Source organism: Cervus canadensis, chromosome 18, assembly GCF_019320065.1.
Source record: "Cervus canadensis isolate Bull #8, Minnesota chromosome 18, ASM1932006v1, whole genome shotgun sequence".
NCBI lineage: Eukaryota > Metazoa > Chordata > Mammalia > Artiodactyla > Cervidae > Cervus > Cervus canadensis.
In genome coordinates this window covers 23168051-23188233 of record NC_057403.1, presented here as the reverse complement: position 1 = coordinate 23188233, position 20183 = coordinate 23168051, and the positions used below count along the sequence as shown (strand labels likewise).

Genomic DNA, 20183 nt, shown 5'->3' with positions numbered 1-20183 from the left:
ATTTTTTCCCATTATAAGCTCTGCTATGATGAGATCTTTGTTTTATTTATTTATTTGGCAGTGTTCAGTCTTAGTTGTGGCACATGGCATCTTTGTTACACCATGTGGGATCTTTTCTTGCGGCTCAAGGGCTCTCTAGTAGTGGCATGAGGGCTTAGTTGCACGTGGGATCTTAGTTCCCCGATCAGGGATTGAACCATGTCTGCTGCCTTGCAAGGTAGATTCTTAACCACTGGACCACCAGGGAAGTCCCCATGATGAGATCTCTGGACAAACATCTCTGCTATGATGAAAATCCTTGTACAAACATCTTTGTGCATACATGCCACTGTTTCTTTAAATACGTTCCTGGAAGTGCAAGTGCTGGGTCAAAGCATTTTGACACATACTGCATTTTGATAGTACCTGCCAAACTGCCTTCCAAAAAGGCTGTTACTAATTTACACCACCACTGACAGAGGCTGAGTGTGCTCATCTCCCTGTATCTTTGCCAACACTAGATGTTATCCATCTTTCACAATTTTGCCAGTGTGATGAATAGAAAAGAATACCTTGTTTTAATCTGTATTATCCCAATGATTAGTTAGATTGGGCATCATTTCCTGTGCTCATTTTTTCTTCTTTGTGTTGCCTGTTCACATCTGTTGCCCATTTCTCTTTCGGGCAATCTCTCTTTGCTGATGTCATTCATTTGTGCATTGGGCAAACCACAGTAGAAGGCCTATTACTTGCCAGACATGGTTCTAGGCACAGGGGAATACATAGGTGAAGAGAGACACAGCCTCTGCCCTCATGAAGCTTATAGTCTAGAAGCAGACCAAAAACAAAAGTCTCATGAGTAAAGACAGTTATCCGATGGTGTTTAAGTGCTGACGAGACAAAGGGAGCTGGATAAAAGGGAATTCTTTTACTGTTAAAGAAACTAGTTCCTTGCTCTAACACATTTTAAATGTTTTTCCAGTTTGTCATTTGCCTTCAAATCTAGAAACTTTGGTTGACACAAAACTATTCTTTGTGGCCAAGTTTATAAATCTTTCCCTTTACGGTTTATATGCTTGGAAACATTTTCTCCATCCCAAGACTGTAAAAACATTTGCCCAGATTTTCTTGGTATGCCTTATGGATTTACTTATTCTACTTAAGTCTTTAATCCATCTGGAATTGTTTTCAGCATAAAGAGTGAGGAAGGGATCCAGTGAAATTGGTCAGCAACTTGGCCCATGACCATTCATTGAATAATCCATCTCCTTGGAGATTGGAAATGGCATCTATAAACTGTATGAATTCTCCTGTGTATTTGGGTCTGCTTTTCTGTCCCTGTGGGCCATCAACCATTTAAGTCACTATATCTGTATTTATTTAAAATTATTTAAATTATTTATTTATTTGGCTTCTCCAGGTCTTAGTTGTACATGTGGGATCTTTATTTGTGGCATGCCAACTCTTGAGTTGCGGCATGTGGGATTTAGTTCCCCGACCAGGGATTGAATCCCGGCCCCCTGCATTGGGCGCTTGGTCTTAGCCACTGGACCACCAGGAAAGTCCCTGTATATATTTTTGATATTTGAAAAGATTGACTCTTTGGATAAATTACCTAACTTTTCTGGGCGTCAGTTTGCTCCTCTACAAAACAGGGATACCACCAACCTTGAAGGGTTTTTGGGAGAACTGATGGGCTGCTTTAGTCCAGGGACTCAAGCAAGCCTCATTGAAAAGGTAATAAGTAGTTGAACTGAAATCTGATTGACGGGGAAGAGCATGTCTGGCAGAGGAAATAGCAACAGCAGAGGCCCTGAGGCGGGAACTAGCTTAGTGGGTTGCAGGGATCAGAAAGGAGGACAGCGCTTCTGGAAGGAATTGAGCAAGGGGAAAGTGGAATAGTGGGCCTCGACCAGGGGGTTGGCTGTCATCATAAAGGTACTGGGGAGCCACAGCGGGATCGGGAGGGAGGCCGGGGCCTGCTGACCCTGCTCTTCTTCCTTCAGTCGATGGAGTCGCAGGTGGAGGAGTGGTACCGCGAGGTGGGGGAGTTGCAGGCGCAGACGGCAGCGCTGCCCCTGGAGCCGGCGAGCAAGGAGCTGGTGGGCGAGCGGCAGAACGCGGTGGGCGAGCGCCTGGTGCGCCTGCTCGAGCCGCTGCAGGAGCGCCGCCGCCTGCTGCTCGCCTCCAAGGAGCTGCACCAGGTGGCGCACGACCTCGAGGACGAGCTGGTGAGGATCCGCGCGGGGATCTGGGGCGGGGCCCGGATGAGAGGAGGGGCAAGCGGAGGTGGGGCGGGGCCAGCGGGCAAAGAGGGTGGAGACTGGGTGGGGGCGGGGCCGTGGCTCTGAGAAGGGTTCAAAGGTGGAGATGGCGGAGGGACCTATCCACTGATAGACTCAGTCATTAGACCCTTAAGTTTTTCATTACTCGCTCGCTTATCAACTCATTCATTCATTCACTCTCACATTTCATTAACACTTGACTCGTTGATTTATTCATAAAGTCATTGATTTATTCATCCCCTCATCCTTTATTCCTTCCATCATGCATTTATTTTTCATTTATCACTCATCCATTCAGTTCCTCATTCAGTCATTCACTAATTTGCTCATTCACTTGATCGTTCTGGGCCCGGCCCTTTCTTACATGACGCTAGGGTCACAGGAGTTACCACAGCAAATTCCGTTTCTCCAAAGGGGAAAACAGACTTATCCTAAGTCAAGATGGTTAGGAATGTGATGGGGGAAGCTAGGGGACTGTGGGAGCCCAGAGGAGGCAACTGGCCAAGTTTTGAAGTCAGAGAGACTTCCCTGGAGGAGGGAATCCCTAAGCTGAGACGTCAAACAAGAGCTGAGCCTGCTGACGGGGTGGGAGGGGAATTCCAGGAAGCACGACCTGCCTATGCAGAGACCAGAGGTAAGCAGGAACCTGACTCAAGTGCAGAGAGCCAGTTAGAGCGTGTCTAGGGAGGAGGTGGAAGACAGGAGCAGGCATTTAGTTGAGGGAGGCCCTTGGTTGCTTTGGAGGCTTGGATTCTTGCAGTTTAGTTGAGACGGAGGGGTCCTTGCCCTGCTCACTGTGTCCTTCCCTTGACCTGTTCCCTGATTCCTTTCCAGGCATGGGTCCAGGAGAGACTGCCACTGGCCATGCAGACAGAGCGAGGCAGTGGTTTGCAGGCCGTCCAGCAGTACATCAAAAAGAACCAGGTGAGCAGAGCCAGGGCAAGGGAGTGGGTCTGGACACATTTGGATACAAATGACAGAAGATGCTCAAGGTGGTTAAAGCAGAAGAGGAGAATGTATAGGCTCTTGTAACTGAGGAGACCGTGAACAGCAGATACAGAGGTGTCCAGGTGCTTCCAAGAGGTCATGAATCTCTCATTTCCATTTTTTTTTTCCTTCCTATTAGCTTTGTTCTCAGGCCAGCTCTTTTCTTCTGCTGGTAAAAGAACTCGCAACAGATTCAAGTTTATATCCCACCAGGAAAACTAAAGAGACTCGCTCTCAGTAATTTCAGTAGTAGTCCCAGGAATAACTCTTTTTGGCTCAACTTGAGCCACGTGTCCACTCTGAACTAATCATGATGGCCAGGGATTTAGACTGCTCTGAATGGGCTGGTCTGGGCTGAGGGCTCAGCCTTGGAACCTGCGGTGAGATCAGCCTTAATTATCTGGGCTGAGATGGAGGCAAGGCGGTTCCCCAAAAGAAAATCAGGGTCCTGTGACTGGAAGTAAGGAAAATGGCTATTGGGCCATGAAAAAAGAAAACAACAGACAAACAAGAACTCCAGGGACTCCCCTGGTGGTCTGATGGTTAAAACTCCACACTTGCACTACAGGGGTCATGGGTTTGATCCCTGGTTAGGGAACTAAGATACTGCATGCAGTGCAGCTGGAAAATAATAATATAATAGTAATAATAATAATACATTGATTAAAGATTTACTGTGTATCAAATACTGTCCTGGGGGTTATGTCAGATATTTAATCTCTGCAATAACCCTATGATGTAGATATTGTCATTACCTCCTTTTATAAAAATATATGTATAGTTTGGGAGAATAGGGCACTGAAGAATGGTAGGGAGGTGGGCACACAAATTATTTTGGAAAGATTCGTGATCGTGCTCTACTAGGGGAAGTTCTTTAAGAGGCTGGCGGTTTTCTTCGATTTTGTTTTTCTATCTTGATGAAAATACTGCTGGTGGTGGACCATGCTAGGAACAAACAAACCGGCCCATCATTTTCACAGTTGAGGAAATCAGTCAAGCGCATTTAATATTTAAAATTGGAGATGCTGGAGCTGTGTGTGTGAGAGATTGCTAGATACACAGGGGCTGTGAAACAAATAATAGCGGCTAATGTTGATTGAGCACCTACTGCACGCCAGGCACAGTTGTCAGTGCTCCACGGTACAGCAACCCCACAAGGTAAATATTCGGGGGCCACCACTAGCCATGTGCCTTTGGCAAGTTCTTCCACCTCCCGTTGCCTCAGTTTCCCCATCTGTAACATGAGAATGATGCTTGGCTCCTGGAGTTGGAGTGAGGACTAAATGAGTGACTACAGGGATTTCCTTGGCGGTCCAGTGGTTAGGACACTGCCCTTCCACTGCAGGGGGCACGGGTTCCATCCCTAGTTGGGGAACTAAGGTCCCACATGCCACACAGTGTGGCAAAAAGAAAAAGAAAGTGACTACATTATGCAAAGCCCTGACTTAGCAAAGTGCCTGGCAGGCACTGGGTGTTGACTGTTGTTATTTTGTTATTATTTAATATCTCCATTTACCAGTTGGGGAAACAGAGGCAAAGGAGAGGTTAGCTAAAGAACTCAGCAAGTACAGAGCTGGTTGAGAGAACCTTCTGGGGGTGATGGAAGTATTCTGTATCCCGATCTGGGTACACAGGCGTAATAATGTGTAAAATGTGTCCAGCTGTATTCCTAAGATGTGTGCACTGTTGGGGTAAATTATACCCCAACCTGTGTTTAGGCCTTTGTTGGGATCATTAGGCGGGTATCATGGATCACCAAGGATCTTGTTTGAAAGCAGAGTCTCTGGATCCAGCTTCTTGTGTTCAAATCCTGTCAGCCCTTACCAGCTGCTTGTTCTCCCAACGTACTTCACCTCTGCTGCCTATTTTCCCACCTGCAACAAGGGGAGGATGAGTGAGGAGGAATCGCGAAATGTGGTATCCGGCCCGTGGCCGGCGATCTGGGGCTGTTTGTCACTCTCTCCTGGTTGGTGCCAGCCGTGCAGGCACCGGGCCTCTGAACCCCCTCTCCTCTCCCACCCGCAGGGCCTGCGGCGGGAGATCCAGGCGCACGGGCCGCGCCTGGAGGAGGTGCTGGAGCGCGCGGGCGCCCTGGCGTCGCTGCGCAGCCCCGAGGCTGAGGCCGTGCGCCGCGGCCAGGAGCAGCTGCAGGGCGCCTGGGCCGGGCTGCGGGAGGCGGCCGAGCGGCGGCAGCAGGTGCTCGACGCCGCCTTCCAGGTGGAACAGTACTACTTCGACGTGGCCGAGGTGGAGGCGTGGCTGGGGGAGCAGGAGCTGCTCATGATGAGTGAGGACAAGGGCAAGGTGCGCCCGGGCTGGCGGTGCGGGGGGTCGGGGGTGGGGGGCGGTGCGCTGGAGCCCGGGGTCGGCCGCTGCCGCTCATCGCGGGCGCCGTGTGTCCCCAGGACGAACAGAGCACCCTGCAGCTGCTCAAGAAGCACCTGCAGCTGGAGCAGGGCGTGGAGAACTACGAGGAAAGCATCGCGCAGCTGTCGCGCCAGTGCCGGGCGCTGCTGGAGATGGGGCACCCGGACAGGTGGGCGGGGCCAGTTCTTAGGGAATGGTCCGGCAGGATCTGGAGCTTCGCGGTTGGAAATTGGGGCAGGGTCAGGACTGGACGTTGGGGTGGGAGGGGTGGGTCCCTTTTGGCCCCGTGCTGGTGCTTTAGGACTTTGGCAAGTGGTTGGGGTCCCCTCATGGAGGAGCGCTGTGAAAGGACGTTTGAAGGTATGGGGCCAGGAGCACTAAGATTTGAGTGTGTAAGGGGAGTTGTCTAGAACTGAGGGGAGAAGTAAGAGCTCAGGGCAGGAAGGGTTCTGTTCCTATCCAGTGTCTGGGAGGATAGAAGAGCCTGGAGCACAGTGAGTGGGTGTGGCCTGAGACCTCCTGGACTGCGGGTCATGTGGCCTCTCTGAGGTTAAGTGTAGGGGCCACATCTAGGAGCCTTGGCCCAGGGGTGAAGTCTGAGACAGAGGCGCAAGGCTCAACCTCTGTCCTCCTGAGCCTGGAGATCCTGACTGGAGGTGAGGTGGGTTGGCTGGGGAACCAAGTAAGGGGTCTGGAGTCCCCCCCGAAGTCGCTAGAAGGGCCAGGTGTGTGACCGCAGCCTGGAAGGCTGGGCACACGCGAGGGGATGAGAGGGAGTGATGAGCTTATCAAGCTTAGGGAAGCAGAATTTTCCTTGAGCCCTGAGAAGCAAGTGCTGAGTTGGCTGCATTCAAGACTTGCAGAAGAGAGAGTCGTGCATGAAGGAGTTTGGGGGGGGACTCAGTTCTGCCTGAAGGTTCAGAGGAAACACAGCCCTGCCCTGAGGGGAGGGGGTGGCAGGGGCTCAGAGCTCGGTCCTGGAAGTCTCTGCCCTTCCCTGTCCCCTCCCTGTCGCCTTCAGCGAGCAGATCAGCCGGCGGCAGTCTCAGGTGGACCGCCTGTATGTGGCACTCAAGGAGCTGGGCGAGGAGCGCCGGGTGGGCCTGGAGCAGCAGTACTGGCTGTACCAGCTGAGCCGCCAGGTGGATGAGCTCGAGCACTGGATCGCCGAGAAGGAGGTGGTGGCCGGCTCCCCTGAGCTCGGCCAGGACTTTGAGCATGTCACGGTGAGCAGCATTAGGAATAAACAGCGATCCAGGGTCCACTGTGTCTGCTACTAAGGTTCTCGGGGTCTCAGTTTCCCCATCCATAATAGGGCGATTGTAATAGCACCACCTCATGGCTCTGCTGAGTCACTGATGGATTAATATAACTTGAAGCCGCGGTCCTCACCCTTTTTGGCACCAGGGTTCAGTTGCATGAGAGACGATTTTTCCACGGATGAGGAAGAGGGGATGGTTTCAGGATGTTTCAAGCACATTACATTTATCGTGTACTTTATTTTTATTGCATCAGATACACCTCAGATCATCGTTAGATTCCAGAGGTTGAGGACCCCAAAAAAGCACTTAGGACAGTACTGAATACCCACAGAGCCTAACACAGTGTTAGTTACTATTCTTAGGGTCTTGTTAGTTGCTCAGTCAGGTCCCACTGTTTACGACCCCATGGACTGTAGCCTGCCAGGCTCCTCCATCCATGGGATTTCCCAGGCAAGAATACTGGAGTGGATTGCCATTTCCTTCTCCAAGGAGTCTGCCTGACCCAGGGATTGAACCTGGATCTCCTGCATTGCAGGCAGATTCTTTACCATCTGAGCTACCTTATTTTATTATTGTTACTATTGTTGCTACAGAGTGAGTTCTCAGTAAGTGTGGGATGTTGTATTTTGTTCTGATGGTCACCATTAGTGTTGTTATTCTGCCACAAGATGGTGGGTTGGAGGGGGCTCGTGTCTACGGCACTTTGCCCATGCTGGCACCCCCCGCCCCCCACTCCCTGGTGGCAGGTGCTGCAGGAGAAATTCTCAGAGTTCGCCAGCGAGACTGGCACGGCAGGGCGGGAGCGGCTGGCAGCCGTGAACCAGATGGTGGATGAGCTGATCGAGTGTGGCCACACGGCGGCGGCCACCATGGCCGAGTGGAAGGACGGGCTGAACGAGGCCTGGGCCGAGCTGCTGGAGCTTATGGGCACGCGGGCCCAACTGCTGGCTGCCTCTCGGGAGCTGCATAAGTTCTTCAGTGATGCCCGAGAACTCCAAGGACAGATTGAGGAGAAGCGGAGGCGACTGCCTCGCCTGACCACCCCGCCGGAGCCGAGACCCAGTGCCAGCTCCATGCAGCGGACCCTGCGCGCCTTTGAACATGACCTGCAGCTCCTTGTGTCCCAGGTCGGGGGCTGGTGGCCAGGAGGGGCTGGTGGGAGGGCCTGGCAGCATGGCCAAAGGACGGGGGCAGCAGTCCTGGCAAAAATCGGGCTGTGGACCACGTTGAAATTAGACGGTGGAATAGACAGAAAACAGACCACAGAACAGGGAGAAGTTATATGATGGGGCAGGTAGAAAATGGACTGATTGCATGGGGCGCAGAATCAAACAATGACAAGAAAAAAGCAGTATAGTATGCCTGATAGAAATCAGACAGTGTTTCCAAGGGAGGTTGGGCAGGGGTTCTTGTGAAAACTGCAGAGTGAATCTTACCCAAAGCCCGATGGAGAATCTAAAACGAATTGCAAGGAAGTTGAGAGAAATTTGGTTGCAAAGCAAATAGAAATTAGACCGCAGGTCTCTGATAGAAATCACATGATTTTCCCTGAAGAAATTTGATGGGGTTGGATCTCATGAATGGAAATCAGGGCTAATAGGAATCAGGGAGTGGATTTGATAAGAATTAGGAGGTAGATCTGAGAAACCAGGTGAAAAGGAAGCTGTGGGCCTCACAGGACACAAGCCACAGAACTGAAGGAAATAGGGTTGTAGGTCTAGTGGAAGGTAGAAATTGGACAATTGTTTTATATATATGATATGAAAGATTGTTAGAAGTCAAGCAGAGATTGATAGTCATTATGTGGTGGATCTGACACAAATATGATGGTCCTCTGAAAGAAGTCAAGTGGCTGAAACCATGGAGAGTGAGCAGTGACTAACTCACACAGCAGAGCTAGTGGAAATTGGATGGGAGACCTGCTAGTAATTGAACAGCGATCCTGAAGGACATTGGGTGATAGGGAGTGGTCTGAAAAAATTGGACAGCACGTCTAATAGATGTCAGGGTGAGGAAGGGTTTCCCGAAAGAAATTGCATGGGTCTGAAACAAGACAGAGGGGGGACCTGAAAAAGCGAGGTGGCAGACCCAATAGAAATAGAGCTCTCAGGTTAGAATTCAGACAGTGGACTGAAAGAAACCTGACGGTAGCTGTAAAAGAAGTCAGAATGCAGGTCAGTCACAGAAACATTAGGCAGCAGACATGAGAGAAATACGGTAGTGGGTCAAAAAGAAGTCAGAGAGTGTGAAGGTCAAAAAGAAAGCGGGCAGTGTCTAGGAATGGAACCCACTGGAATCTCAAGGGTGCAGGCTCCTTACTTCTTCAGGCTCTGCACCCAGTCCGCAGACGGGGGGTGGGGGCGAGGGTGGAGCCTGGATCCCCATGGAGGTCTGGTCCATGTGCTCGTCAGGTACGGCAGCTGCAGGAGGGGGCAGCCCAGCTGCGGACGGTGTACGCGGGCGAGCACGCGGAGGCCATCGCCAGCCGGGAGCAGGAGGTGCTGCAAGGCTGGAAGGAGCTGCTGGCAGCCTGCGAGGACGCCCGCCTGCACGTGAGCTCCACGGCCGACACCCTGCGATTCCACAGCCAGGCCCGAGACCTGCTCTCCTGGATGGATGGCATCGCCGGCCAGATTGGGGCAGCTGACAAGCCCAGGTGCCCCTCTTCCCACCTCGGGTTTCCTCCCTGCCTCCGGGCAGCCACCCTCAGCCCCTCCACAGTCCCCTTCCCATAAAAAAAAAAAAAAAAATCACCATAGCCAATACCTGCGTGGCTTCTCTACCTGCCATGCATTGTTCTACAGGCTCCTCATGTGTGAAGACCCCTTGTCACGCCTGCCATGGAGCTCAGAGCACAGGGCCTCCTCTGCTTCTGTAGGGGTGTCACAGCATGGGATGGATTAAAGCCAGGATAGGGATGGGGAGGTGTATGTGGGGCTTGACCTAGTAGGCACTGACTTACTGCTCACATCATGGCTTGATGTGAGTATGCAGCAGAAGCCTCTCCCACAGTGGTTGGGAACCAGTGTCCTTCTGTCATCAGCCCTGACATGAGTTGCTGGGCCTTCTGCATCAAGCTACAAATGAGGAAAAGAGAGCTGAGAATACAACCAGAGGTTTTAGAGACTAAACCTGCACTCACATCCCTTTGGCTCAGTGGTCCAAACCTGTCTGCTAGGGGCTCTGAGAAAAGCAGTCCAGCAGTGTGTCCAGGAAAACAAGGTTGTAGAGAGTAGTGGATACATAGCATTGTTTCTGTGACTGTGAGGACTGGAGTCTGCATTCATTTACTCAGCAAATATTTATTGATGCCTACCGTATGCCAGAGGGCTTCCCAGGCAGTGCTAGTGGTGAAAGAGCCCGCCTGCCAACTCTGGAGACATAAGAGATGTGGGTTTGATCCCTGGGCTAGGAAGATCCCCTGGAGGAGGGCATGGCGACCCACTCCAGTATTCTTGCCTGGAGAATCCCACGGACAGAGGAGCCAGGTGGGCTACAGTCCATAGGGTCGCTGAGTCAGACACGACAGAAGCGACTTAGCGCACATGCACGCACGCACTGTATGCATGCAAGCTTAAGCCCCTGACCAGTGCAGCTTACGTTCTGAGGGAGGAATCAAGAAACAGATAAGTCAATAAACAAACACTTAATATTATTCCAGATAGTAATAAAAGAAAAATAAAGCAAAGTAAGGGGACCTGAGTGCAGTGGTGGTGAGTCGGGTAAAGTTTTGGGGGAAGGGTCTTCCTGGTGAAAGGATCAGCAAGGGCAAAGGCCCTGAGGTAGGTTGTAGTTAGATATGTTTGCAGAAAAGCTAGATGATCATTGTGGCTGGACAGAGTGAGTGAGCGGGAGAGTGGAAGGTGGTAGGAAATGAGCTTAGAGGGACAGTAGCATGGTGCGGGCTTCCCATATGGCGGTTAGTGCTAAAGCATCCACCTGCCAGTGCAGGAGACGCAGGAGACATGGGCTGGATCCCTGGGTCAGGAAGATCCCCGGAGTAGGAGCTGGCACCCCATTCCAGTATTCTGGCCTGGAAAATTCCGTGGGCAGAGGAGCCTGGCAGACTGCAGTCCATGGGGCCTCAAAGAGACATGACTGAGTGCTGGGCGTGGTGAGGAGTTTGCCTTTTTTTGGAGTGAAATGGGAGCCACCGGAGAGTTTAGAGCAGGAGGAGAGGGTGATGTGATATGGTGTATATTTGAGAACGATCAATCCAGGTGCTTGTGGGAAGTGAGAGTGTGGAGAGCCAGGATCGAAGCAGGCAGGCTGCTCAGGAGGCTTCTGCCATCATCCAGGGCACAAGGTGACGTTGGCTTGACCCAGGGTGGCGGCTGAAGAAATGGGAAGAAGTGATCGATTTTAGGAAAAAATGGAAAAACTTTTTATTATGAGAAATTTCAACTCTCCACTGAAGTAACAGTAACAGAGGGAACCCACGGGTGTACAGTGAATACCCAGCCAGTCTTCGTCTATGTACTCCCCTCCGCCCCCTCCACCCTAAGCTATTTTAAAACAAATACCAGATTTCGTATCATTTCACAGAGTATATTTTAAAACATTTTTTAAAGATTTTTTAGAAAATTTATTTATGGCTGCACTGGGTCTTCGTTACTGCAGGCTTTCTCTAATTGTAGCGAGCAGGGGCTACTCTCTAGCTGCAGTGTGCAGGCTTCTCATTGCAGGGGCTTCTCTTGTTGCAGAGCATGGGCTCTAGGCGCATGGTTCAGTAGCTGCAGCTCATGGGCTCTAGAAATCTAGCTCTGTAGTTGTGGCACACAGGCTTATTTGCCTGAAGGCATGTGAGATCTTCCTGGACTGAGGATTGAACCTGTATCCCCTGCATTGGCAGGCAGATTCTTCATCACTGGACCATCAGGGAAGTCCATTTCACAGAGTATGTTTTAAAGTTATAAATGTCCAGTCTTGACTGATGGATTAGGTTCTGGAGCTGAGGGGAAAAAGAGGAGTTATAGATGAATAATGGGTGAATTTATTGAGGTAGAGAATTTCGGGGAGGGTACATTCAGGAGACGGGAGAATCAGGGAGACTCTTCTAGGCATACTAAGTCTTAGGTAGGAATTGTTACAATGTGGATGATCAGAAATAAATTTGAACATATTCAACATTAAATCTTTTTTTTTTTTTTTTGGTCACACTGCATGGCTTCTGGGATCCTAGTTCCCTGACCAGGGATTGAACACAGGTCCTCAGCAGTGAGAGTGTGGAATCCTAACCACTGGGCTGCCAGGAAAGTCCCTGGACGTATTAAGCCTTCTAGGGCTATACTTGTTGACTGATGGAACCTTCAGAAATTTGGAATTTGTTTTGGCCATATAACAGTTTAGAATGGTCAATAATTATACAACACACGCCACAAATATGATCCACATATATAATTTAAGATTTTATTGTAACCACGTTAGAAAAAGTAAAAAGAAGCAAGTGAAAATTCATTTTAGTAATTCATTTTATTTAACCCGTTTATGCGTGCATGTGTGCTAAGTTGCTTCAGTCATGTCCGACTCTTTGAGATGCTATGGACTGTAGCCTGCCAGCCTCCTCTGTCTGTGGGATTCTCCAGGCAAGAATACTGGAGTGGGTTGCCATGCCCTCCTCCAGGGGATCTTCCCAACCCAGGGATCGCCCGTGTTTAAGTTTCCTGCATTAACACGCAGATTCTTCACCACTAGCGCCACCTGGGAAGCCCTTTACTTAACCAAGGATACTCTAAATATGATTACTTGAGCATGAAGTGAATATTAAAATTATTGAGATATTTTTCCTTCATTTTTTATACTAAATCTTCAAAGTATGGTGTCTGCTTGACTCTTGAACACATCTCAAGTCAGAGTAGCCACATTTCAAGTGCTTGACTGCCATATGTCTAGTGGTTACCCTCTGGGACAGCACAGACTTAGAATCACGGGCTAGTGGAAGCTTCAGAAGTATAGCTTTAGAGGATTAGAAAAATTGGATCTTGAAATTCTCAGAATCACCAAAGTGGGACATTTTAGCACTCTGGGAGAAGTCGGAATCATTGAATCAGTGAAGAAGGTTGGCCCCTCAGAACCTGGTTGTGGGAGGTGGGCGGGGGGAGCACCAGCCTGGGGGATCTGGGCTCATCACAAGAAGTGTATGTGGGGTGGGCTGAGGGAGGTGGCCCGTGGCTCAGATCCTTACCCGCCACCCACTGTAGGGACGTGTCATCGGTGGAGGTGCTCATGAACTACCACCAGGGCCTGAAGACTGAACTGGAGGCCCGGATGCCAGAGCTGACAGCGTGTCAGGAGCTGGGGCGCTCTCTGCTGCTCAACAAGAGTGCCGTGGCTGACGAGGTGGGAGGGGCGGGGCTTCCCCTTTGTCCTCTGTGCCCATCAGGGTGGCAGGCCAACCCTGATGCCTCTCCCAACCACCTGCCACTCCCAGATCCAGGCGCAGCTGGACAAGCTGGCGACCAGGAAGGAGGAAGTGTCGGATAAGTGGGACCGCCACTGGGAGTGGCTGCAGCAGAGTGAGTGTGGGCCCAGACACACGGGGCTCAAGGGCACAAGGACATCATGCCCCAGCGTGTCAGGAAATGCCCAGAGGGTGACAGTCATGCTTGCATACCCCATGGGTCCCCAGCGGCAAACATGAAGGCCTGGGCGAGTGGACAAGGGGGCTGCCCTGGCACTGACTCCCAACACCTAGGGGAGAAGCTGGTGTCCTCAGAAATAGCCCAGCCCTTCACCTTCCTGCAAAGCCCAAAGTGGCCAGGGCTGGGATGGAGGAAGCCAGAGCGGGTGTGGAAGGCCAGAGAAAACAGCCCCCAGGTAGGGCCCCCGGGTGCCCCCAGCACCCTTCCCCTGAATGTCTCTCCTCAGTGCTGGAAGTGCACCAGTTTGCCCAAGAGGCAGTGGTGGCCGATGCCTGGCTGACGGCCCAGGAGCCGCTTTTGCAGAGCCGGGAGCTGGGCAGCAGCGTGGACGAAGTGGAACAGCTTATCCGGCGACACGAGGCCTTCCGCAAAGCGGCCGCAGCCTGGGAAGAAAGGTTCAGCTCTCTGCGGCGCCTGACCACGGTCAGCACCCCATTTCCTGCCCCGGACCCCACCCCCGCACGGTCCCACATCCATCTCTCTATATGAGAGAAACACATGGGCCAATACACGGCCTCCACGCTGTGTTGAATGAGGGCTGAGACAGACCATCACCGTGTTTCCAGTCCTGGGGGTGAGGGGAGCTTTGAAGGGAGAGGGGACAGACTGTCACCTGTCCCAGTGACAGTCCGGGGCTAGGATGGGGGAAGCACAGGGGAACTTGAGAGCCCAGAAGCACTTGTCCTGGCCTGGGAGGAGTCTGATCTGATACTTGAAGAATGACGAGATCATTGTAATAAAAGTCTCAAGATCCTGAAGGAAGGAGGCAGTGGGTGGGAGCGAAAAGGCACCTACAGAAAGCGATGATTTAATCAGTTATTAAATGAGCGCTAGGTGCTTGCTGGAGAAAATAGGAATTAAGCTTCTAGCCAACCCTGCTTTTTCACTGATAAGAACCAATAAACTGGGCGGTGAGGCAGACGACCCAGAGCCACCTTCCCAGTCCCCACCTCCACCCTGCCCCTCCACTGGAGCCTGGCCCCTCTGTCCCCAGATTGAGAAACTCAAGGCAGAACAGAGCAAGCAACCGCCCACCCCACTCCTGGGGCGCAAGTTCTTTGGAGACCCTACGGAACTGGCGGCCAAGGCCGCGCCCCTGCTGCGGCCAGGGGGCTATGAGAGGGGCTTGGAGCCCCTGGCCCGCCGGGCGTCGGACACGCTCTCCGCCGAGGTGCGGACCCGGGTGGGGTACGTGCGGCAGGAGCTCAAGCCGGAGCGCCTCCAGCCGCGCATCGACAGGCTGCCCGAGGTCCCGGGGAGGGTGGAGCCTACGGCCCAGCCGGTGGCACCAGAGGACGCCGCTGAGACCCCCGGGACCCCTGCGGTAGTCGCAGCGGAGCAGGTCCGGCCGCGGCCCGAGCGGCAGGAGTCAGCTGATCGCGCGGAGGAGCTGCCCAGGAGGCGGCGGCCCGACCGGCAGGAATCGGCCGATCAAGCTGAGGAGGCTGCGCGGAGGCGGCGGCCAGAGCGGCAGGAGTCAACGGAGCATGAGGTGGCACACAGCCTTACCCTGGGCCGCTACGAGCAGATGGAGAGGCGGCGGGAGCGGCGGGAGCGGCGGCTGGAGCGGCAGGAGTCTAGCGAACAGGAGATGCCCATCAGAGGAGACCTGGCCAAGGGGTGAGGCCTAGGGAGTGAAGGAAGGGGGACAAGGAGAGCTCCTGGAGTCGCGCAGGCCCAGAGGCGAGGGTTCAGAATTGCCTAGCTCCCTGGATACATTCGTGGTACCCATTGAACAGAGATGTAAACTGAAAGAGGCTGAAAGAGGGTAGGAGTCCTGCCTAACAACCCACAGTGGCAGTGGCTTCCTTCAGGTGCAGGTTGTCAGGTACCGGGTCCTGACCCCTGCATCAAATCCCCTGGGTGACCCTGAGCAAGGATTTCATCCTCTCTGCATCTCAGTTTCTCCACGGGGCTAACGGTGGAACCATCACCTCTCTGATTGGAGTTAAGATCCTTCATCACCATCTCCACCTTATAAACTGGGAGATTTTATGGATGGAGCAATTGAGGCTCAGAGAGGGCAATTCACTCAGTTTGGGTGAAACAGGACCAGAACCCAGAGCTTTCAGAATCCAGAATTAATGAGAATGTGTCATGTGGATCACTTCAATCAGCTGTGTCCCCAGAAAGAGGCCTTTGGTCAAAGACGTTTCAGTGACAGTGATTTCCAGACCCCTTTTAAATTCTGTATTTCATGAACACTGGCCAAGCGCCCACTCTGTGTGTGGTATGTGCTAGGGAGAGCAATGACCCAACCAGCTCTAGCCCTGCTTTCATGTGGCTCACAGTCCAGTGGGAGAAACAGATTTGTCACCAGAGAGTATGACGCAGAGTGACCAGGGGCTGGGAGGGGGCAAATCCAGGGAGCCTGAAAGCTTAGGGGATGGGTGGAAAAAGGCAACAGTGTGTTCAAAGGCTTGAAGGCACCGGTTTGCATTTTGGTCTTTGTGTTGCTTAAAACTCAAGAGGGCAGAGAGGTTCCTTCGTCCACCTCACAGACACAGTGCTGAGCACCCATGGTATGTAAGGCAGACAGCCAAGACAGGCAGCTGCGGAAGTGGACAGGGACCTGGCCTCTCAGGCTAAGATGTGGAGGCTCCTCCAGCCAGCCAGGCTGGTCTCTGGGAGAAGGCATCCCAGTCCCAGTGAATCTTTCTGCACCCTGCCCCCAGGAAGGCCACCCTGGCTGACATTGTGGAGCAACTGCAGGAGAAAGAGGCAGGCCCAGGGCTCCCTGTTGGGGTAAGTTGAGCCTCGGCATGGGTGGGGGTATGGGGGCCCCTCTCAGAGCAGGAATTAGGATTCCAGAAACACAGGAGCCTAGCCCTGCCCCCTGTCTGAACTGTGCAGAGAGACTCTTGGGATGGACAGCGGCCCTGAGACACCTACCACAATCTGAAATTTTCTCCCTTAGAAAGATGAGGCCACCGACCTAAGAGATTCCTACCACCCTACACAACACAGATTCCAGACTTTCCACATTTGTCCTAGACCCTTTCCTCTAAGCACAGCAGGAGTCTCAATATTCCTTACTGACAACGATACACAAACAAAGAAGGCCCCGGATTCCTTCTATAGATAGATGGGACACCCACCTGCCCGTATCCCCACCTCCATAGGACCAGAGCCCTTACCCCCAAGATCTAGAGGGATTCCAAACATAAGAGTCCTGACAGGCCCACTCCCAAGATCCGGGGAGCCCTTAAGCGTTGGGACTCCAACCCTGAGGTCCTCCCAGACTCGCCTCCAAGACAGATGGCCCTGCAGACAGATGGGACCCCCCAGGCCCGTGAGTTCCCCCAGACAGATGGCCCCCCACGCCCCACTATGGACAGCACCCCTCTTCCCCCTCCCTTCACACAGCCTTCGCTGCCTCAGCCTCGCGAACTTCCCCCCGGCCGCCTGCCCAACGGGCTTGAGCCGCCCGAGCGGACACCTCGGCCGGACCGGCCGCGGGCGCGGGACCGGCCCAAGCCGAGACGGCGGCCGCGGCCCCGAGAGGGTGGTGAGGGCGGGGGAAGCCGGCGCTCGCGCTCCGCCCCGGCCCAGGGCGGCTCCGCCCCCGCGCCTCCACCACCGCCCACTCATACAGTGCAGCACGAGGGCTTCCTGCTGCGCAAGCGCGAGCTCGACGCTAACCGCAAGTCGTCCAACCGGTGAGCGTGTGGGCGGGGCTTTGGAAGGCGGGTCCCAAGCGCAGTGTCCAATGAATGAATAGGTGGGCCTGGAGAGGGGGTGGGGCCAAACTCTAGGGCGCCCAACCCGTGGTGGGGTAGGTGGGGCCTGAGAAGGGGGCCTTAACTTCAAAGAGTCAAGCAATGAACCGGAGAAGCGGGGCTTAAGGTTAGTGTGACCAATGGGAGCCGGCGGAGCTTAGATGGGACGGGACCTGAAGAAGACGTTATTGCTACTCAAGTCTCAGATCAACCAACCCAAGAGTTAACTAGTGCTAACAGCAAACTAGATGTGGGGTCTAGTCAAGAGGGTTCTCAAGATCTGTGAGGTGGAGCCTGGAGAGGTCCTTCAGCCAATGAGTAGGGTGGGTTAATTTATTTCAGTTCAGATTGCGGAAGGGTCTGATAAGGGGCTGATCCCAAACTAAGGAGTGGGGGCACCTCATATAGGTTTCCTTCCGGATGGGGGGGCCTGACAGTGATGTGTCTACTCTTGGGAGTCCAGCTCGGGGCTGTTCAACCCTTTTTTGTCCAACTGGGAGTCAGAATCTAGGGAGAGGTGGAGCCCAAAAGGGAAGAGTTGAACAAGCAGAATGAGTTGGGCAGAACAGATTGAGGTTTTGTCTGTGGGGTCTGGAGTTAGTCTTTCCTCCTTGTGCTGAGACCAAGGGGCACCTTGGGGGTATTTTGCTTGTGGGAGATTTCCTCCTCGGTTGGGGCTTTGGTTGAATGGGGAGATAAGAATTCCTCTTTTCAGACATAGGCTAGTAGATCAGCCCTTCAGGGGATTTGGGGATGAGGGTGAACAGGGGTGGAGGAGTAGCAAGGAGCATGCCCAAGCAAAGGCTTGTGGAGGAGACAGCTTAAGTGTTGCCTTCAGGAACTTCAGTGTGGGAGGGGATGAGGAAGAGCAGTTCCAGCAGGGGCCAGTCTGGGCAAAGGCTTGGTTCCCGGAGACTGGGACACTCCTCTCAGCTTCACAATTGCCATAAGGAAGCGTAATCCTGGCGTGTGGCTCAACTAGGGCAAAGGCCCAGAGGGAGGAAGACTCAGGCATATTCAGCCCCCGAAGGGTATCAATGAAGAATACCCAGGCAGAGTGCTTTGACTCTGCCTTGAGCCCCATCTCATTGCCCCAGGTCATGGGTGAGCCTGTACTGCGTGCTCAGCAAGGGGGAGCTGGGTTTCTACAAGGACGCCAAGGGCCCGGCATCCGGGGGCACACACGGCGGGGAGCCACTGCTCAGCCTGCACAAGGCCACCAGCGAGGTGGCTAGTGACTACAAGAAAAAGAAGCACGTCTTCAAGCTCCAGTGAGCCCCGTCAATGGGAGAGCGGGAGGGTCCCAGACCCAGCTTCCCCCTCCCAACAATACCCTGCTCCCCTGGAGGACCGTCAGTAGATGGGTGGATGGGTGGGCTGTGCCCCTAGTCCTGGAGCCCCCAAGTCTTGTGTCCTCTCCCACAGGACCCAGGACGGCAGCGAGTTTTTGCTCCAGGCTAAAGATGAGGTGAGATCCGATCGTTTCTCTCCCTATTCCAACCTCAGGAGCCAGCTGGCTGGCTGGCTGGCTGGCTCCTGGCCCTGAGTGATGGGGCTATGAAGAGGGAAAGTGCAAGCCAGAGTTACCTGGGCTGAATGGGCAAGCCCATGGCAACGAGATTTCAGAAGTTCCTAGCCTAACTGTGGGAGATGGAGAATCAGAAGTGCTGCCTGGAGGCCCCAGGATAAAGTCCAACCTCCTTGCTTTGGCTTCTGAGATGAGACTGAAAAGTTAGGAGGGCATTAGCTTAAAAAAAAAAAAAAAAAGGAACTGCAAGTACAAGGAAACAGAGGTACAGAATTGCAAAAGGTTAAGTGTGCTGAAGGACAGTTCAAGGAAGAAGGTTATTAGAAAGGTTCCCTGAGGCTGGATCTCTAAGGACACTGTGGGTCATTCAGGGAAGTCTGGCATTTATTCTAAGTACACTAGAGAGGGACTTCCCTGGCAATCAAGTGGTTAGAACTCTGCTTTCACTGCTGAGGGCTGGGGTTCAATCCCTGGTCAGGGAACTAAGATCCCACAAGCTGTGCAGCACAGCAAAAACAGAACAACAAACAAAAAAACAATTCTAAGGGCACGAGGAGGCCGTGGCAGAGTTTTGAGCAAAGGAAGGCTGCAGTGCTGCATAAGAAAGATCCCTTTGGCTACCAGTGTGCAGGGTAGATTGGAGAGGGTGAATGGAGGAGTGAGGCACAGGAGTGGGCCGGGCAGGGACCTGGGCGGGAGAGCACAAGGCTGGGAGGGGTCGAGGAGGCAGGTGAGAGAGAGGAATGTGAGCGGGCCTTGGGACTGGGGCTAAGGGGAAAGGCAAGGGGAGGAGGAACAGGCACAGAGGTGGTTTGAAGAGATGTTGAAAATAGTAACACTTGCTACCCATTCATCTTCCCAAGAGGCTATGAAGTAGGCCTTTATTCTCTTTTATTTATCTTTAAAATGGAAATAGTTTTCCATCATTGGGTTATTGTGAGAATTAAATAAGTTGATACAAGTAGAATACTTACTAAGCTGGGAAATTTAGTGTCTGCTGATATTATTGCTTCTTGTTGTTTATCTCTATAGTGGGAGTTAGATATAATCCAATTGCATTGGATTAAGTGAGTTGATCCACAGCAGTGCTTAGAACAGTGTGTGTGTGTGTTAATCACTCAGTCGTGTCCGACTCTTTTGTGACCCCACGGACTGACTATCCCCTGCTAGGCTGCTCTGTCCATGAAATTCTCCAGGCAAAAATATTGGAGTGGGTTGCCATTCCCTTCTCCAGGGGATCTTCCCAACCCAAGGGATCGAACCCAGGTCTCCTGCATTGCAGAGGGATTCTTTACTGTCTGAGCCACTAAGGAAGAGCTAGGCACAAAATAAGTACTAAGTAACTATTTACTTCATCATCGTTGTTGTTGTTTTTATTATTACCCCGTTTAATAGATGAGGAAGCTGAGGTTCAG

The 20183-nt window shown here is 52.6% G+C and overlaps 1 protein-coding gene across 2 annotated transcripts in view; it reads left to right on the top strand.

Moving 5' to 3' along the window:
- Positions 1–20183, top strand: part of SPTBN4 (spectrin beta, non-erythrocytic 4) — a 78580-nt gene that overhangs the window by 57291 nt on the left and 1106 nt on the right. Inside the window, exons 21-35 of one of the 2 annotated variants that reach the window (XM_043437226.1) lie at positions 1986–2210; positions 3099–3188; positions 5277–5555; positions 5657–5787; positions 6640–6844; positions 7627–8007; positions 9292–9536; positions 13081–13219; positions 13311–13395; positions 13748–13944; positions 14516–15141; positions 16197–16266; positions 16888–17180; positions 18338–18511; positions 18666–18708. In XM_043437226.1, coding sequence (XP_043293161.1) covers positions 1986–2210; positions 3099–3188; positions 5277–5555; positions 5657–5787; positions 6640–6844; positions 7627–8007; positions 9292–9536; positions 13081–13219; positions 13311–13395; positions 13748–13944; positions 14516–15141; positions 16197–16266; positions 16888–17180; positions 18338–18511; positions 18666–18708 — 3183 coding nt within the window. The remainder of the gene's footprint in view (positions 1–1985; positions 2211–3098; positions 3189–5276; positions 5556–5656; positions 5788–6639; positions 6845–7626; positions 8008–9291; positions 9537–13080; positions 13220–13310; positions 13396–13747; positions 13945–14515; positions 15142–16196; positions 16267–16887; positions 17181–18337; positions 18512–18665; positions 18709–20183) is intronic. The other variant, XR_006263480.1, reaches the window with a different exon arrangement.